The following is a 17902-nucleotide window of genomic DNA, read 5'->3' as shown; positions in this document are numbered from 1 at the left end:
GACCCTTTTATGTTAAAGCCTTTTTTGTAAGCAAATCAACAAAAGCAGGTCCGGAAAACAAGCCAATCTTGTGGGCAATCAAATGATGATTCGAGTAAAATTGCATTTTTAAAGCTGAGAGTCCTAACTTGCTTGCAATATTAAACAGAAGATCAATGTCCAGAAAAATGATTTAAGATTTACGGTATTATTGCGCGGTATATCTTGAAAATGAAGGTTAAATTTCGGTATATTTCCGTGGGTGTGTCGGTATATTTTGTCGATAATTCCGCGGTCACACTGGTTGCATCCCTACTCAGAAAATATTTAAAAAAAACAAATTAATGTCGTTAACAATTATGAAATGCCGCAAATCGGCGGCTGGACTGGTGCCTATACAGCCGACATTGGTTTATCGCACGAAAAACCTGGACACAATGCAGATTATGAAGGTAACAACGAATTGAAAACAAACAAATTTTTTGTTGACACGCAATGCTGCCAGACTGCGCTGTGGGAGGTAGAAAATGTATAAAGCGGTATAATATACCGTATGCACTCACAGCTGATGTGGAAACGTGTGAAGAAGCAAAGAGCACAACAGAAATGTAAAATTAATTTCTAAACTCGAAATGCAGAAACAATTTGTGAAGCTGGAAGCGGGGAATGGCATCGTCAGCGCCACCTCCGCTGGAATAGTCCTCAACAAAATACCAGCGCAGATCAAGCCCACAATGAAGAGGGCGACAACACCAGCAGCCGTGGGAGCAAGTAAGTGATAGCCTCAGACGTGGGACTAACTATTAATCGCAACGTACAAATCGACAGCTCCGCTGAAAAACCCCAAGTATGTGAATTCGACTGGTCAGTCTGCGACAGCCATTAAAAGGGAGTCTGGGTCGAGCCAGTCCCTGGGCATTGCCATCAGCTCGCTGCCGCCCAACACGATCATCAAGAGGGCCGCAGCGACACCAAGTGCAACAGCTACGCCGAGTCTGCCGCACAGCCAGTCTTCGCCTGCTGTGACACCCGCCTCCCGCATCTCGTCCGCCGTGCATCAGGCAGTGTTCGTCAAGCGGGAAGTGCCGCAACAGCGGAGTATGCGCTCTATAACCATGGGCCAGATGGAGAACGCCACGATGCAGTACCTGGGCCTGGCCAGCGAGCATCTGTCGATACTGAAGCGCCACATATGCCGCAGTGCAGCCGTCACGCACCTGGACTGCTGCATAACGCTGCGGAAACTGCGGCAGAACGAGCCCTTTGCCCAGCTGGCCGAATGCTTTGAGCTGAGCGAGTCCGATGCGGAGGAAACGTTCAAGCGGACCATCATAAAGCTGGCACGCTGCCTGAGGCCACTAATCTGCTGGCCGGACGCCAATCACTTCCTCGACAGGCTGAAGCACACGCCGCTGGACTACCGGTCCGATCTCATGCACCTGCGGTCCATGATCGAGTGCGTGGAGACGGACGTGAGTGAGGCGTTGGACTTCAGTTGCCCCACCTACAAGTTCATACTCTGCATCAACACCAACGGTGCTGAAATTCCATCCAAAATTGTTTCCAATAACTCATTTGAGCTTCTGCTGTACTCCAGGCATCATCAGCTACGTCTCGAGCGCATATCCCGGCCAGTACGATGACCTGCAGCTGTTCGAGGCCAGCAACTTCAGGAATATCGTACCCGACTACCTCACGCTGTGTGCGGATCCCGGCAAGGCGGTGCCCCGCTGCCGGCAGCCAGCCTCCGATTCCATTTACGATGCCATCGAGGATGATGATTCCGCATCGCTGGACGAGCTGAAGCAACCAGTCAGCAAGTACGATGCTCAGCGCCTGACCGGACAGTTGGCTAGCCAGGATTCGCTGTCCGTTGTGGACGGTGCACTGATCTCGAAGCGTGCCACGTCCGTGCAGCTGCCAACGCTGCGTCTGCAGGAGCCGTCCTGCCGTGCCCAAATGCGCGACACAATCGACACGCTGCGGGAGTTCAAAATGCTGCACCACAGCTCCATACAACAAAAGTCAATGCTCGGCTACCTCAACGAGATGCTAGTTGTGGCCGCTGCGCTCTGCAATCTAAAGCGAAAGGAGCTCTCCTCGTAGGTTTAAGTTTTTTAGGAGGCAGTTTATGGCCTGTTTTAAGGCCAACTAGCGGAGGAACTAATATTGTATTAAAATCTACTCGTACTGCTCGAGTAACTCCAAGTCTGTTGTGTTGAATTGCAGAACATTTGTAGAGTTTCAAAGAATTTGTTTAAACAGCTTTAAAATATTTCCATTATCTCTTCCCGCAATTAACCAAACAGTTGCTCGTTTGTATTGGTTTTTATTTATAATTTTGCTTTATTTACTGTGGAAAAATATGCGCAAAACTAAATACATATTCAACGGGAACGTTGTTCAGTGGAAGAACTACAAAAGCGACAACCAAGCTCCAATTTGAGAGTTGTCTTTGCAAAGATTTCTATATATTAATTTACATAATTCTTTCGTTTGCTGCTCTGTGCGCCTTCCTATTCGCGTCCTTTGCTTAATGGATAATAATTAAAAAACTTGCTTAGTTCATAAGTGACTCGTACTAAATAGTTAAACATTATTTATGCTCAGCTCTGCCGACGTACTACATGGATTTCGGGTTAACCTTTGCTATCGGTTTTTGTTTTGCTTCGTGTAAATTTATAACAAGTACGGGTGCCTTTTTGTGGGACGGGCTGGGTGTCCGCTCAGAGCTTCTGGATGATCTCGAACTTCTTCTTGAGGTCGACGCTCTCGTTCTTCGGATCGTACTTCTTCTTGGAGGCAAGCTTGGCCCGCATCTCGGCCACCGTCAGTGGCAGGTTCAGGCTGCCCGCCCGGTTTCCTGACGCTGACATAGGAGCTGCTGCTGTTGTGGTTGCTGTGGGTGTGGCCGCGACTGCAGCTGCGGCTGTGGGCGAGGACATGCCATTTGTGTTGCCATTGGAGCTGCTGTACACATTGCCATTGCTGTTCATGGTGGCCACCGCGGCGGATGGTGGCGGCGGCGGCGTGCTCATCAATGTGTTGTTGTTAATCGGCGACGGCGAGGACGGTTTGCTGCCATTATGCTGGGGCGAAGCGACAACAACAGCAGCCACCGGCGGCGGTATGCCTCGGTCCACCACATCCAGATCGCTGGCATTCATGGTGCTGCCGCTCTGGATGCTGCTCGCATTCGAGGACCGCTTCATGCTCACCATGCTGATGCTGCTAATGTTGGCGCTGGCACCGGGCATCTCCTGTTTGGTGCCCTCATACCCGTTGCCATTCTCATTGCCATTCACACTGGGAGTGCCATTGCCATTGCCATTCGTTGGCTCACTGCAATTGGAAAGGGCTGATGGCGAAGGTGGCAACGGCGACGGCGACATCTCTATGGGCTTGCCATCCACATCGATGAGCAGGAGGCGCACCTCATTGGCAATCGCCTTGATGCGTGCCACCACCTGCTTGTGTGTCTCGCTGCCAATGGACACGCCGTTCACCTCCAGTATGCGATCGCCCTCCTTGAGGCCAGCCGACTCTGCCGGCGACTTGGCGTCCACCTTGCCTATAAACTGTCCCGGCTTCACCTTCTCCGAGTGCAAATTGAAGCCATAGCCATCGAAATCGGGTCGCTTCACTATGTGACAGGTCTTGGTCACGCCCGGCGGCAATGTGGGCGGTGTCGGTGTCTTCGGTGATGTTTGTGGCGACATTATGGCTGTGGGGGCGACAGAGAGGAAGAGTTTAAAATTGGTTTGCTGGCTCTAGTTACTTGCGCCTCACTGTATGGGCGATAGCGAAATGAGTTCTCTGGCGGAATGTTTTGGTTTCTTCAAAGGTTACCCCCTATAAAAGGAAGCTAACTGGGGGTAGATATGTTCACACAACCAACTAAACGTAGTTACTATTTACAGGGTAACTTCTAGCCCCCATTTGGTGTGTAGAAATTGCTCATTTGCTGCGTAAAACATTTACTGATAAACTGCAAGATTTCGTAATGAGCTTTTTGTCGTTGCTCGGGTCTGGAAACTCAACTCAAATATCAAACAGAACAGTTCTGCACTCAAGCAATCCCCAAACGGTAGGGCACAAAGCATGGATACATATCTTTATGGCAATCAGCGATGATAACACACAAATATTTCATTCATTCATTCAGCAGTAGCCTTATCGCCGTGGCAACATTGACAATATGCTGACCCACATGGGGGCAGAGGACGCACACGACCCTGTCCAAAGCAGTCTGCTCGATACCTCGCTCTGATCGTACGTGTTTATGGCTGCATTGGTATAGTTTTTTGGGGGCCTCCTACTCCGCCTCCTCCTCTGCATATCTGGGGGGACAAGTGCCTGCCATAATTACGGCTGCTTACCAAATAACTTTATGGCCCGTGCTCAAGTTGGAAAATTCCAACTGCATGCGCTCATGGCTGAAAATTGATTTCTCACCTCCCTGGCTCCCGCTTATCGGAAGGGCAACGTGATTTTGCCACGAAAATTTGCACACAAAAATAAGTACATTTGTCAAGACGATGCTTGACATTAATTTGCCTTGCAGGAAAGGGCAGGGTGTATGCAAATTCCCCCACACAGATATCATTGTCGGGTTTTCTGTTCCCACAATTGAAATCTCCGCTCTCCGCTCTCCGCTCGCATTATTAATTACCCCGTCATTTTGAAAGCCACTCAACGGATGCCATATCGATGCGACCCTGAACTTATGAAATTGAAAAACAAATAAAATAAATAAATATAAAACTCAGGCATTGCAAATTACAAAGGCATTTTTGTTCCGCCTTTGCCTTAACATTTGTTTGCTTTTTATTTATATATTTATTTATGTTTTTGTGTGTTTTTTCTTTAATTTTGTTTCAGCTAACAGTTGAATCATCGCTTTTGGAGAGGCAGGCCCGTAAGATTTATGAGTGTTGGCATTAGCCGCTTGATGAGTACGCGACTTAATTTATTAGGGTTGGCGGAGGGGGGTGGCAAGATGAGGCTCGTGTTTGGGGATATGACCTTGACTTTCCCGCCACTCCAACTCGAACAGCTTCCATTGTAAGCGATTTATAATTCCAATCCAAAGGTAAACAATGGAGCGAACACAAACATTCAATTCAGAATCCAACAATGAGAGCGTTTACGTGGAGCCTCTCTCAATGGATGGGTAATGTCAGTGGGAAATAATAATATTAAAATATACAATAATAATAATTGTTTATACCGATTCGCAGTCGCATGTTTGAAAAGTTTGTTTTTGTTTTTTTCCGCTGATTCGATTTCTATTTGGTAGCGAAGCGGGAAGTGACTTTTGGCACAACAAAAAACGTCACAGAAAATCAACAAAACTAATCGTTAAATGGATGGATGGAAACTGAATGGAGTAAGCCAGTATATAGTACTATATTCGAATTGTTAATGTGCGAAAAAGATGAGTACATATTAATAGAGAATTAATGTGAGAACTAATTAAAGGATTACTCAACTTTTAATTATATTATTTCAACGTTTAATTGGGAGTTTAATGGCAAATATGAGCATTTAAATTAATTAAATTAAATGGGGAATCAACTGCAAGAAATTCAATCTGTTTGGCATTTAAAATTATATTAAAGGGAGTTTTCCGGAGTATCCGGAGTATATTGCATTTTTTTTTAAGAAAATAGTACATAAAATATTAAATATATATAAATAAATTTTACTTTTCTGCCATTTTTGTTGCCTTTTACAATTGTGGCATTGAGCCCTTCTGCTCGGTCCGTACTCTATAATTTATAAGTATTTGTAGCTACATTTATAATTCGGTTTTTTTGTCCGCTTCGTTCCGTCAAGTGATTTCCCGTTGTACCTTCTCGCTGATCTGTCGTTTTGCCGTTCTATCCGTATGTCCGAGCATCCGCGTTTCAGAGAGCTCTCCGAGAATGGGGCAAACTTTAATTGAATTGGCAATCAAGCATGAAGTACGCACACACACAACCATAGATAAATATTTGTATGGTGACTACACCTTCTTCCCCCTTAACTTTTGGCTGGAGAGACAGAGAGAGAGCGACATTGTGTGGCAGCAGCAGCAGCTTGTTTGTTGACTTAAGCGGTTTCTCATCATTAAAGCAAATTAGCCATTAGGCACTTACAGGTAGATGATTTCGATTGTTGATTGTGCCCCTTACCTCCCACATCCACAGGTGCTCCCCCAACTCTTCTGCGTTAAGCAAAAATCCCAGGTAAATCCCTATTTAAATATCTCACGTGGCGGAAACTTTACTCCATGCGGCATATTTCCAAGTAAATTCTAATTAAATTTCATTTCATTTGGAAATTTCGCACCGAATTTAATTATAGCTTCCGTGCAAATATGCAAAGTCTTTTGATAAGCCGGGGAAATGATAAAGGAAACAGCGAAATTAATGCGATAAAGATACATTTTGTAGCAGCTTCTTGCTGGAGCTTAGCTCCAGGCAAACATTAAGAATAAAGTGAGAAATGATTAAGCGAATGAGTCAGATGTGGGGGGAGGCATGGAAGTTATATGGCTATAAAAGATAGCACTTCATGGGAACTGATTTGTAATAAGATATTCTTGAGTCGTTGGAGTCACCTGTTAATAATTTTCTCTCGAAAAAAGGGCAGTCAAAAGTAGATGGAAAATAATTAAAGATAGCCCTGCCAAGTGGTGTGATTAGAAATCAATTGTGGAGAGTCTTTGGGACTACCTCCCGTTTACTCCGATGTCGGTTTGCTTATGAAAAGTTTGAAACAATGGAATTTGAACTGTGAAACCGTGACCTGCAGCTATGAAAGTCTTTCCACACTTTACTAATTCTTTTACTGGGATTTTAACATATAAATTAGTATCCGATCCACAGGGTACGTAGCCTCATTGCCTGCCGATGATCACATCATGGCAGCAACAATTAAGATGAAGCTTTGGAGAGAGGATTCCCCTCCCGTTGTCTAAGTGTGCAATTAGCTGTCATAAATAGCGAGAGACAATGCCAGAAAGGCGCGCAACAACTCGATTCATTTATAAGTATTATGTAAGCCCTTCACATTTCACGAAACGATGCATCACGAGCCACATTTGAGCCAGCCAAAATATATAAATAAAAATAATTCACAATCGCAAAATAAATGGCAACAGCAAAAGAATATTCAAAGATTATTTATTTGTTTGCCATAAAATTACGGAAATATTGAAAAAGTCTACGTAATAAATTAAACGCAAAAGCTGACGACATGTCGGTGTTCAACTGAGATTTTTATACCCACAGAGAGTCCGAAGAGCGGGCGAAAAACTTTCACTATCTGGATGGATCCAATCATCAAGGATTGTGCGGGCGAAGCAGTCAAGAGGGTACTCGTGGCCGTAGAAAACTTGTTGTATATATTGGCATTGACATTATCTTAACGACATAAGACACATTTTAATTTCTGTTTGACTTTATCAAATATTATATTTCCTTGCCCGCCAAATAGATTCTCCTTTCGCTTATCTTATCTTTTTTTGATTTTAATTAAGCATTTCTGGGCACCTTCAGCGCTGGCATTCCACCGTATTCATGGGTGTAATTATGCAAGTAACACTCGTAGCTGGCTCGTAGATGACGTCAAAATGATTAGAGCCAAGAAGCTTTTTTGGGGTTCATTTAGCAAGTTTAGCGACAGACGCAGCGACGCACTGAGAGACGGATGTGGTGACAGTTTCAAGCCCTGTTTCTGTTCATGAATCACTTGGTCCGGAGAGAAAACTCATTAGCAGCAGCCTCCCTCCCTCCCTAGCAGATCTCGGGGCAGATGCGTTGCGTGTGCGCCTCATGAGTGACTGTCAGTTGTTGTCGCCCCCCGCTTGCTCGCTTGGGAATATTGTTAACAAATGTCTTCTCTCTTTTTCTTACAGCTGGGAAAACTCTCTGCGAAACTGGTTATGGATTTATTTATTCTTTGCATAGTCACAGCGAACACGGAATGTGGGTTGAGCTGCTAAAGGAACTCGTTCGAACAGAACCCAAACTTAAGTAAATGCATTCGAGTGTAAGTACTAACTAATTACTCATATTTAACTATCTTTTTTGTTGGTCTATAGTCTCCCACTGTAAACCCTTTCCCGGGGTACTCTTAAAGTCGTATAACACTTCGCTTGGTAGTCATTTTTCTATTATTCAATGACAATGGCAAAAACCGCTGTAAATGTGAATGTAAAACTGACGCTGACTCTGACTGTGACCCCCTCCAGCCACTGGTCTCAAGCTGAGAGAAACACCTGCATGAAGAAGACACTTGAGTGCTTGGCCATAAGCATTTATTAAGCCCCAGCCCCGGCCGCAGCGCCACGACCAATGTCAAACGGGCCAAGTAAATATTTGTGTTAGTTTCTCGTGTATTAAATGCATAAAATATCGCTTTACATTGGGCATAGTTTGCACAATTTTATGACAATACCCGCCCCCCCATGAGCTTAGCTAAACAAGGAAATGTTTTACTGCACGATAGGTGAGAAATTCGATGGTAAATAAGTAAATAAGTAAAGCATAACTCTGCCTGTGTGTATACAAAAAGCGAATCTTGCAATTACCCTTCTCGTTTCATTTCATTAATGAGCAGAAAAAAAGAGAAACCCAACGCCCCAGAGGCAAAACAGACTGATCGTTTTTCTTGAGTTTCAGGTTTTCAGTTCTTCTCGCATAACGGATACACGCGTAATGAATATCTTTTTTGGTTGTACTTCTGGGCGGCAATCAATCAGCAACTTTAATAAGCAAATAAACAACGCAGAGCATTACAAATACTTGTAAAATTATGCCCAAAAAAGAGAAGAGGAATGAAAAAATGCTAAAGTTGAAACCCATGCAATTTTTGTAAGACAAATTTCTTGTTGTAAGCCATGTTAGGCAGCTTGTTTTGCTGTTCTTTTTTGCTCATACAAAATTCTAGTCGAAACACACAGAAAAGCCCTCAAAGAAACCAACACACACACACACACACACTGAAACAGGCACTGAGGACAGATACAGATATAAAAAGTAATGAAAATAATAATAAAAGGAAGGTATGTCTAAAGATCGCCCAAGAGAGAGAGTGAGAGAGTCAAAGAGTTTGCAGAGCCAGAGCGAGAGAGCCACTTAGATGCCGTCCCTCTCGCTCTCTCGCTCCCTCTCTGTGTGGATCTGTAAGAACCTGGTCCTAACCAAAATCATTTTGATGCTGTGGAGGAGCTCTGCCTCAAATATTTTTCGTGCGTTCCAGCCGGCGATACACATTTCAATGAAGTGACGAGAAAGATACACTTTCGCATGGGATCCACTAAATGGAATTTATTTTCTGTACACTACAGAATATTCTGGTTACAGCTAAGGAATACCTTTAAAAGCTTTCGAAATTATTCTGCTCTCCAAATTATCTCTAATTTCAATCCTTATACGTTTTCCACTTTCAACTTTATTTTTCTAGAGTATTTAAAATTCTGTTTTTGGGCTCAACAATTCCGCTTCCTTTCTTGTTTCGTCTGGGATTTCGCTTCATTCTTTTTTTGTAACTCTTTTTTTGTTGTTTTTTTTTTTGTATTTTTGTTGGTTGAGCTTGAGAAAATAAAAATTGATTCTAGAACCTGTTTTTTTGGCTCGGCTCTGCCCCGCGTCTGCGTTGCGTTTCGTCTCTTCTGTTTGTGGCTCTTTGTGCTGGCCTTTTGAAATATCTTTGGCTTTTGTACTTGTTTTTGTGGCAGCAGCAGCAGCAGCAGCAGCAGCCCCTTCGCAGCAGCCGCTCTTTTTAGGCGTTTCTTGAGGTTGCTGCTGGGATCTTGTTTGGGTCCGGTCCCCCGTCCAACCAATCAACAGCAAAAAAAATAAGGAAGAGAAAAATACTATATATTTTTGTGTGAGAGATCTCTGGAGAAGACTCTGCGGACTTTTCGGGGGCTTTCGTTTTCATTTATCACGGGGGGAGCTTTGAATGGAATGGGCTAGACATTTAATAATAACGTAGATATTTTTGTATAATTTATAACATTTTTGTCTTCTATTTTTTCGAAAGTTTATCCCAAAAAAACGAAGCGAAAAAGTGAGTTTTTGTATAAATTATGGTATTGGGTTTTCGATGAGTCGTTTCGTTGCATTTTGCTGTCGAGTGTCTACTGCGTCAATGGTTTTCACAGACCTTGAGAATATTATAAATTAACAATTGGAAAAAAATTATGATGATTGCCAGCTTAAATAGAAATAATAAAACGCAAACAATGCGCCGAACCAAGTGTGCAAATTGTTAGCCAAACACACAAGCACAAAAACAAACTTTGAAAAATACAAAAAATATATCTACAATGTAGAAATATGTGTATAACATGGTGTACAGTGTACACTGTACATCCATTGTGCATACGCTGATCAACGTTGCAATTTGTGGAGATTTTCACATGCCACTGGCTGTCAATGGATGGTGGGAAAATGAACCGCATGAATCACGAGACGTCCGCCCGTAAATCTACCCAAATATGATAAATAGATACAGGCGGGAATTTGCAAATTCTTGGGAAAAGATCTATCGAAAGAGCGCGAGATTAGCATTTTTTGGCATGAATTTTCAAGGCTACGATGATCACTCTTTGGTCTGTTTAAGCAGAATTTGTGGATGGAGTTACGATCGGTTGTTCTACGAAGAAAAGTTCTAGGAAGCCCCCAGACAAACATTTAGGTGTGGCCACGATCATTCTTGCCATTCTGTCTGCACTGAAATCATTTATTCCATATTATCCACAAGAACAGGTTGATTGAGGGGTAACGTGCCAAAAAGAATCGATCTGTAACTGTGTTAAATGCAAAACTTGATCGTTAAATACCAAAGCAGGAGTCATTAATCGAATTAGCATAGCATCGGGCACAGAACCAGAGACCGCTCAGGGCCGGAGAAAATCATATCTGGTTGGGAATCAAGCTGCGTCAAAGAAAAAGCCCCAACCGCACAAGAAAAACCGTGGAAAACCTGGGTAAAACCAGAAAACACGCGACAAAAATGCACAACCAGCGATCAGGTGAAGTAAACCGGTGAATTAATAGCAGCCCCCCTTCCCTTCCCACCGGAAAACGACTCGAACTAAAATAAAGACAAAATCTAAAACCAAAACCAAAAACCAAAAACCAACAAAATAAAAACCATCAAAGAAGAAACCTGCTTTTGTGACGGGGAGACATTGCTGGAATACCAGAGTTGACACAGCCGCCGACAGAGGCGGGGAGTGGTTGAAGAAGTGGGGGAAGGAGGAGAAGGTGGACGAGAAGTAGAAAAACCCGCAAAGTTGAAAGCGAATTATGAATAGCAAAGCAAAAGCAAAAGCAAGAGCAAAGCCAAAGCAAGAGACAACAGCAGCAACAACAAAAAATGGCATGCATGTCGTCGCATTTGCAAACGGCCTTATGCAATGCGCTAGAGCGGGAGGGGTGGCGAGAGTGCGAATGCCGCCCGAGATGCAGAGAGACAGAGAGGGCAATAAATCAAAACAATTATTATGTAAGGCTTGTGGCAGTGGCGGCGGCGAGTGCAGTGCAGCACGAAAACAGTTAACGCAGGGCCACACTTTTTCGAGCTGTGCCAGAAATAGAAATGAATTTTAATTTGAATTTCGTTTGTTTATTTATGGCGTTTAAAAGCCAATGCAGAGAGATTCCCCTTTACCTCTCTCTTTTTCTATGGCCTCTTCTCTGCCACTCTCTCTCCCTCTCTCTCTATCTGTGACTCTGTCTCCGCTTCCTCTTTGGTTTGCGTGTGCGAATTGTTTATTAAATTTTAGTTATTACAAATGCAATTTTCATGGCTTTCAATTTGGCCAGCGCTCAAACTAAATGGGTTTTTATTAACAGCATTAAGTCGTTAACAACTATTTTGTGGATGGGTTGCATTTAAACTGTCGGTTATCCGGCAGCACGTATAAATAGCCTCTATTTAATAGAATATTTGCTGGTGCAGTCAGGTCAAGAAGTTCAAATTCAATGACTCTACAACTGTCTCAAGATCGTGCTGGTCAATGCTGCTGCAACTGTATCAAGGCTGGCCCACACACGAGTCGAGTGCAAATTTCATCACAACTTACCGTTTCGTTTTTTTTGTTGTTCAGGCAAATAGATTCCCTTTCAATGTGCGCTTGTTTTTGCTGCTCTTCTTTATCGTCTTCTTCTACTGCTCGGCCTGTAGTTGTTGCTGCCTGCTGCTGCTGCTTTTGCTTTTTGTATGCAAACGCTGTCACACAGCCACGACACACGCGTTGTTGTTGTTGCCGTTTAAGCCTTGCTTATCTTTTAATGAAGGAGCTGCTGGCAGCGTTGCGAACCGAGAGAAACACACGAAACACGAAACACAGGTGGTAGTAAAAATAACTGTTGATGTTCCACGACCACAGAGAGAGGCAAAGCGAGCGCCGCACAAGAGAGTGAGTGAGAGAGAGGAGTGGATGTAGTTGTTGTTATCGCTATAGCGCGCTCGGGTAGATCCGTGGGGAACGTGTTAACGCTTTCGCGGGCTTTTTAACTTTAACTTGCTTTTTGTTAACTTGTTTAGCATTGAGTGTTTACCAGCCACTCAAGTTGGAGTTCGATGACGAGCTGTGTTGGGTTTGATCGCGATTGGTGTTTCGTATGGGCAAAATCACTCAACTCGAAACGCTCATACCAAAAAGAGCGCAGCGCGCTCGAACCGAACGAACGAACGCTCGAACCAAACGCGACAGCGCAGTGTGCAGCATACTTTTAGATAGTTTTTAGATCAGTTATAAAATCAGAGAAAATGTCAGTTACATATAATATTTGTAGACCAAATTATGTTTTAGCTTTATTTCCATATTCAACGGCTAATGGTTTCGCTTTCATTCTTGCCATGGGCGCTTCACTCCCCAACTGTGTTTACTCCCATTGTCTGCACCGCCACCCCCAGGCAGCTTCTTATCAGCGGTAGCCACTGTGGTTTCCAACTGAATGCATTACCTGTATGAAAATCAATTTGAGCACAGGATGTGCCTCTCTTCCAACGAACATATGCTAAAAATCCTTTTTCCCCCAAACATATGAAATCGGATTTCGTAAAACAATAAGGGGAAGCCTCGTCTTACATGACTGAGCCGGCAGTCCAGCCCAGCACGAGCCTTGAAAAAGTAATCAAATGCTGCGAAAGTAAACATAACATGCCGAAATAACGAAATCCATCAGATTGCAACTAGAAATGTCCTCCCGTCTCGTTGCCCGTCACTGCAGGCTGTGGTCAACTGTACTTTTGTCAGAGGTTTCGGTTTGACAGCTGACAACTGTCATTTTCGGGTGGGTGTTGGGTGTTGGGGGATCCACCTGCCATTTGCTCGTCTGCTCATGGAATTTATTTAATTTCCGCATGGCCATTGAAGTAAATTGACTTCCAGCCCGCATCCTTGCACATGTGTAGATGTTGGGAATGGGACGTGGACGGCAAACAAAAGGCAAATGCACGGTGGGAATACCAATGCAAATTTGGTTCATATCTTTCAGATAAACATCGAAGCGAAATAGTCAAAGTTGCGCTCTGTTGGTGCTCTTTTCGGTGGCCTCTTTGGCGACATTTCGCCGCTCTGCTTCGTTGCTCTTATCGTTTTAATTAGTTTTTCAAAAAGTTGTGCCAACAGAACTCGATAGCCCCTGCATGCCCCCAGGCACATGTGGCAGACAGGAATGGTGGCAAGAGCAGCGAGGCAATTATGAGATTGCTAATAAGTAGCCACTTAGGAGTCCGATTGCATTTTAGGAGCGACTCCTTTTACATTTAATTAAGGCCATAGTGAAGGGCGCCACCTGCTCTGTTTTCCTGTTTATCTTTCGTGGGCCCCACCCTTGGGTGGTGCGGGTGTTCTCGCCTTAGCATGAATATTTATAGGAAATGGCGCGGAATTAAATGCAGCTACCCAAGAAACGTCGCCGGATTAGGCAGAATACCTCTCTGGCAGCCAACAAATTTATATGCAAAACAAAAACAACAAAAAAACAGAAAGCAGAACCAAAATAATAAATAAGAAGAGAAAATGCAATTCTGGAGGCTGGTGGCTGGGGCTGTCGAGAGATTTGGCAAAAGTTTCGTGCACCTGCAATAAAAAAGTTTCTTTTAATCCTCCAGGGGATTTGGTAATAAATGATTTAAATTGCATTCCATTCCCAAATGAAGGAGAACGAAACGAACACCCTAGATATTGAAGAGAAGAATATGGAAAGTGCTCCAAAAACGTATGGGGAATCCCTTGAATTTACAAGCGGCAACGCCCTTTCGGCTCTTTTTCAAATCTCAAGTGGAACGGAACAAAAACTCGATCGGGGGAAGGAAACTCAAATGAACTTGTGCTCAAACCGTGCAAAAATCGTTCAATCTTTTGAAGTAAAGTATCGGGCGCACAGCACCGCGCAGCCGGCGAGCGGAACCTATTCGAAACCGCTGGCCAATCCCATAGCTGTCTGTCTGCCTCTCGCTCTGTTCTTTGCCGTGCGTTCGCACCCGCCAGCTGGCCATCCCTTTCTCACGAGCGTGACGTGCATTTTACGTTTCGCTTGAAACGATCATGCGGGCTCATGTGTGGTGTGTGTTGCGGAAGCACTGAGTGGGGGAGGGGAGAGAGCTGCTTCACACTGCTGCGGCCCTGGTGTACACATGGATCACTTTATCGATTTTACGAAGAAGCGAAAATATGCGATCGATTGTGATCTCGAAATCGGTATATTTTTCGAGGCGAATACAACACACGAAAACGTCACCGCCGAGCATCAAGAAACACAACAAAAATGTAAAATAAAGACAAAAAATGTACTTGGAGATGCCGGGGATTGAACCCGGGGCCTCTCACATGCAAAGCGAGCGCTCTACCACTGAGCTACATCCCCCGATGGACATCGCGGCGCTAAATGCCAACAGAAGACTCAAAGAGAAGGCAGACTTCAGGTGTGGAAAATGCTAAGTAAAAAACAAATATTACCAAGCAGCCCCTTAATTTCATAGCTATGGGAAGCTACATAGCTAATGTATAATCATTCAAATTAATTTGTATTTTTAGCATCTTCTTGTGATGATATTAACTACTTTCCACTTAGTTTACCTTTTACCTATACCCATTTAAATATATAAATTTGAGAGCATTGCTTTTGCACGTTGACAATCTCAGGTGCAGCCGTGGAAAACGCGCATTGGGCCGCCATGTCCACAACGGGGATGTAGCTCAGTGGTAGAGCGCTCGCTTTGCATGTGAGAGGCCCCGGGTTCAATCCCCGGCATCTCCAAGTACATTTTTTTGGTGTTTATTTTATTTTTTTGAAGTTTAAATATATTTTTAGAGCACATCATAGAGTGAGCAAAGACGGAGTTGTTTTCTCCGTGTGGCTGGCTGCCTGTGTGTGGCTGTGGCTGCTTTTCAAGAGTCGGGCCAGGGCCAAAGCGACTTGATTTATGCGCATCGAGGCGGCAATAATGAATTATTTATGCCGATTTACGGCTGCCAGGCAGGTCTGCATGTCAATTGGCAAAAACACACTATTGCTGCCAGACCAGGAAGGCGTAGCGGGTGAGAGGCAGAGTGGGAGGGGCATATCCAAAACTTGAACGATTCTCTTGGCCTGTGTTTGACTTCTGGCCGGCATTTAAGCCAAAGCCACAATGCAGTCAAGTGGTTAAAATGTGTATACCGTAAGGCTCTGCCATCCAACACCCCACCCCACCCCATCATCCATTCAGCCAGGCTGCCATGGGCGTTGGGGCATGTCTAGGCGCTGGCTTGGGGGCGGCAAAGGAAATTGCCTTGTTCTCACTTTTGCAACATTTGCTCAGTGGAAATTAAAATTAAATTTTGCATGAGCCGCAAAGTTGACTTGAGCTGTCCTTCCTGTATGCCTGCTGGGCCATTTCTGACATGGATATGCAGCCAGCCTTCTGGACAGGCAATTGATTTTGTTGCGGTTGCCTGAATGTGCCACACACACACACACACACACACACACACACGCACATGTCTTTGATTTGCGCTCCCCACTGGTGTCCCGCCTCTTTTTCTTGAGGCTCCCCACCCACCATCATCAATTAGCAAGAAACAAAAGTCGAAATCCAAAATTTCTAAATCAGAAATGCAGAATCCCAATGCTCAGAGCCAGACAGACAGAGCGACAGACACTGAGGCTCTCGCATAAATAAGATTTGCCATGTCTCGTGTTGCATTGAAATTAATTACCATAACGACGTCTGTTCGTGTCAGTGTGTGGAATTTATTTGCTGGCAATAAATATTTTATAACACGAAGCGAAGAGCCCGATGGACTTGAAGGCAGGCAGACTGCAGGCAGCATTTAAATAAAATAAAATCCAAATCGAAATTGTCACACAGAATTTATGTAATTGGATAAACACCGCAAGGACTCAGGACTCAGTGCCTGCCAGCACCCACAAAAGACGAAGAGATGGAGTTGGGGAGAGAGAATGATTGTTTTTAGGGAGTGTGTCCTGTGCTGTCTGGACAGGGGCTCGACTCGGTCTGGGTCTAAATAATTGAGGCAACAAACTAAACAAATGACATGGCCTCAATTCTGTGACGGGCGTGTCAAGCCCGCTCGGGGGGCTTGGATTGGCTGCAGTTATGGCACGGTCTGGTGGCCAAGTTATTGATTTCATTTAGCTGCAGGCAGTTTCACATTTCCAGTTGACAATGTAATCATCCTCAAAGCGATAGCTAGAGATTCCAACAATGGACTGAGACTAAGGAATAAAGAGATTCAATTGGCATGCAGATTACAGAAACAATTCCAAGTGAAAAATGGATTACAAATACGAACTATAAATGGGGATATCTATCAATAATTGAACCCCCTTTGTGGCTTATCCAATGATAATACGATAATGCGCTCAATTATTTAATATAGTTTAGCCGACGCTTTCTTTTGGGGCTTAGCATAATCGCCCCGACCCACACACGAAGAGCTCCAATTACCCTACCACCAATGCAAGTGAAGATAAGAAAAGGACATTCAGAGGCTTATAAACACACACACGAACGACACTTTAGCACAACGACAAAGTCCTAGGCCAAGTTAAGACCCAAAACTTAATGACATTAAATGGACATTTAAAATTCTCTTTCTGCCATCAACATCATCAGCATTGATACGTACGGGACGACAGTTGGGCCAAAGGGGCATGGGGGATTTTTGCGAAAGTGAAAAACCATATTTCCGCTCTCTCTCCCTCCCTTTCGTCCTGCAAGGGAGGACACACCAAGGATGTGTGTGTGCGTGTGTCCCTGTGCGTGTCCCTGCATGTGTGGTAAATTAATAATGCATTCGATATCGTAGCCACTTTGCATTCAAAATTCAATTGTGCATGTGCGTGCAAATTCAATTCCCCAAAGCCACCCAGCCACCAACCCCCCCACTCACCCCCCAAAGAGCAACAAAGTAAATTATATTGCTGCGAAATTTCAATGCGAAACTATTTATGGATCGCCAGCCAGCCAGCAGACGCAGGACCTACTTTTTGGGGGTTTGTTGCTGGGCCACATGACAATTGCAAGTGTCAAAAAAGGAAGCGCAGATGACTAAGCCTCGAAATGGACACACACACACACACACACACATACCCATGCATACCCCCCAAAAGTTGGAGACTGCAAACCCGGAACACCGTCAACACAATCACGTTTCAATTAACACACACAGCCAGTCGACCCTCCAGAATGGGCACTGCTCCTGCTCCTGCTGCTGCTGCTGCTCCTGCCTGGACCTATGCCTCTGTGTCCTGTGTCCTGGCCATATTCATATGTAAAACACGCACGCAACGGCTGCTCATTGGGCAGGGCTTAATGGGCTAAGGAGGCCCGGCACATGCCGTTGCCGTTGCAGCACCATGGGGGGCACAGCCCGCCCAGCCGCATGGACATCATAATTCTGGCC

The 17902-nt window shown here is 44.4% G+C and overlaps 2 protein-coding genes, 1 long non-coding RNA gene and 2 other non-coding genes across 6 annotated transcripts; 2 read left to right on the top strand and 3 right to left on the bottom strand.

Moving 5' to 3' along the window:
- Positions 1-273: 273 nt before the first annotated feature.
- Positions 274-2224, top strand: LOC117892417. Of its 2 annotated transcripts, none has more exons than XM_034798650.1 (4): positions 274-431; positions 618-750; positions 808-1515; positions 1577-2224. In XM_034798650.1, exons 1-4 carry the CDS (start codon positions 324-326, stop codon positions 2083-2085), a joined length of 1458 nt encoding a protein of 485 aa, XP_034654541.1. In that variant the 5' UTR covers positions 274-323; the 3' UTR covers positions 2086-2224. The 2 variants fall into 2 exon arrangements, with proteins under 2 accessions (XP_034654541.1, XP_034654542.1); XM_034798651.1 differs by having other exon boundaries at positions 414-431; positions 545-750.
- A 77-nt stretch (positions 2225-2301) lies between these two features.
- Positions 2302-17724, bottom strand: LOC117892425. Its single transcript, XR_004648723.1, has 2 exons — positions 17694-17724; positions 2302-2591 (listed from the first exon to the last, which is right to left on the bottom strand). It is a non-coding gene; the product is annotated as an uncharacterized LOC117892425 (long non-coding RNA).
- Positions 2316-12503, bottom strand: LOC117892421 (Na(+)/H(+) exchange regulatory cofactor NHE-RF1). Its single transcript, XM_034798654.1, has 2 exons — positions 12065-12503; positions 2316-3703 (listed from the first exon to the last, which is right to left on the bottom strand). Exon 2 carries the CDS (start codon positions 3696-3698, stop codon positions 2706-2708), a length of 993 nt encoding a protein of 330 aa, XP_034654545.1. The 5' UTR covers positions 3699-3703; positions 12065-12503; the 3' UTR covers positions 2316-2705.
- On the bottom strand, positions 14787-14858 carry Trnaa-ugc. Its single transcript has one exon. It is a non-coding gene; the product is annotated as a tRNA-Ala (tRNA).
- Positions 15180-15251, top strand: Trnaa-ugc. Its single transcript has one exon. It is a non-coding gene; the product is annotated as a tRNA-Ala (tRNA).
- Positions 17725-17902: the final 178 nt, after the last annotated feature.

This window comes from Drosophila subobscura, chromosome E (genome assembly GCF_008121235.1).
Source record: "Drosophila subobscura isolate 14011-0131.10 chromosome E, UCBerk_Dsub_1.0, whole genome shotgun sequence".
NCBI lineage: Eukaryota > Metazoa > Arthropoda > Insecta > Diptera > Drosophilidae > Drosophila > Drosophila subobscura.
This window is presented reverse-complemented; position numbering and strand designations above follow the sequence as displayed.

What these genes read in the sequence shown, in the direction of transcription:
- LOC117892417 (XM_034798650.1), top strand. Translation starts at nt 324, where the DNA reads ATGTCGTTAACAATTATGAAATGCCGCAAATCGGCGGCTGGACTGGTG. An exon ending in ACACAATGCAGATTATGAAG is followed by an intron (nt 432 to 617) that starts GTAACAACGAAT and finishes CTCGAAATGCAG; the next exon opens with AAACAATTTGTGAAGCTGGA. An exon ending in ACTCTGCATCAACACCAACG is followed by an intron (nt 1,516 to 1,576) that starts GTGCTGAAATTC and finishes GCTGTACTCCAG; the next exon opens with GCATCATCAGCTACGTCTCG.
- LOC117892421 (XM_034798654.1), bottom strand. Translation starts at nt 3,698, where the DNA reads ATGTCGCCACAAACATCACCGAAGACACCGACACCGCCCACATTGCCG.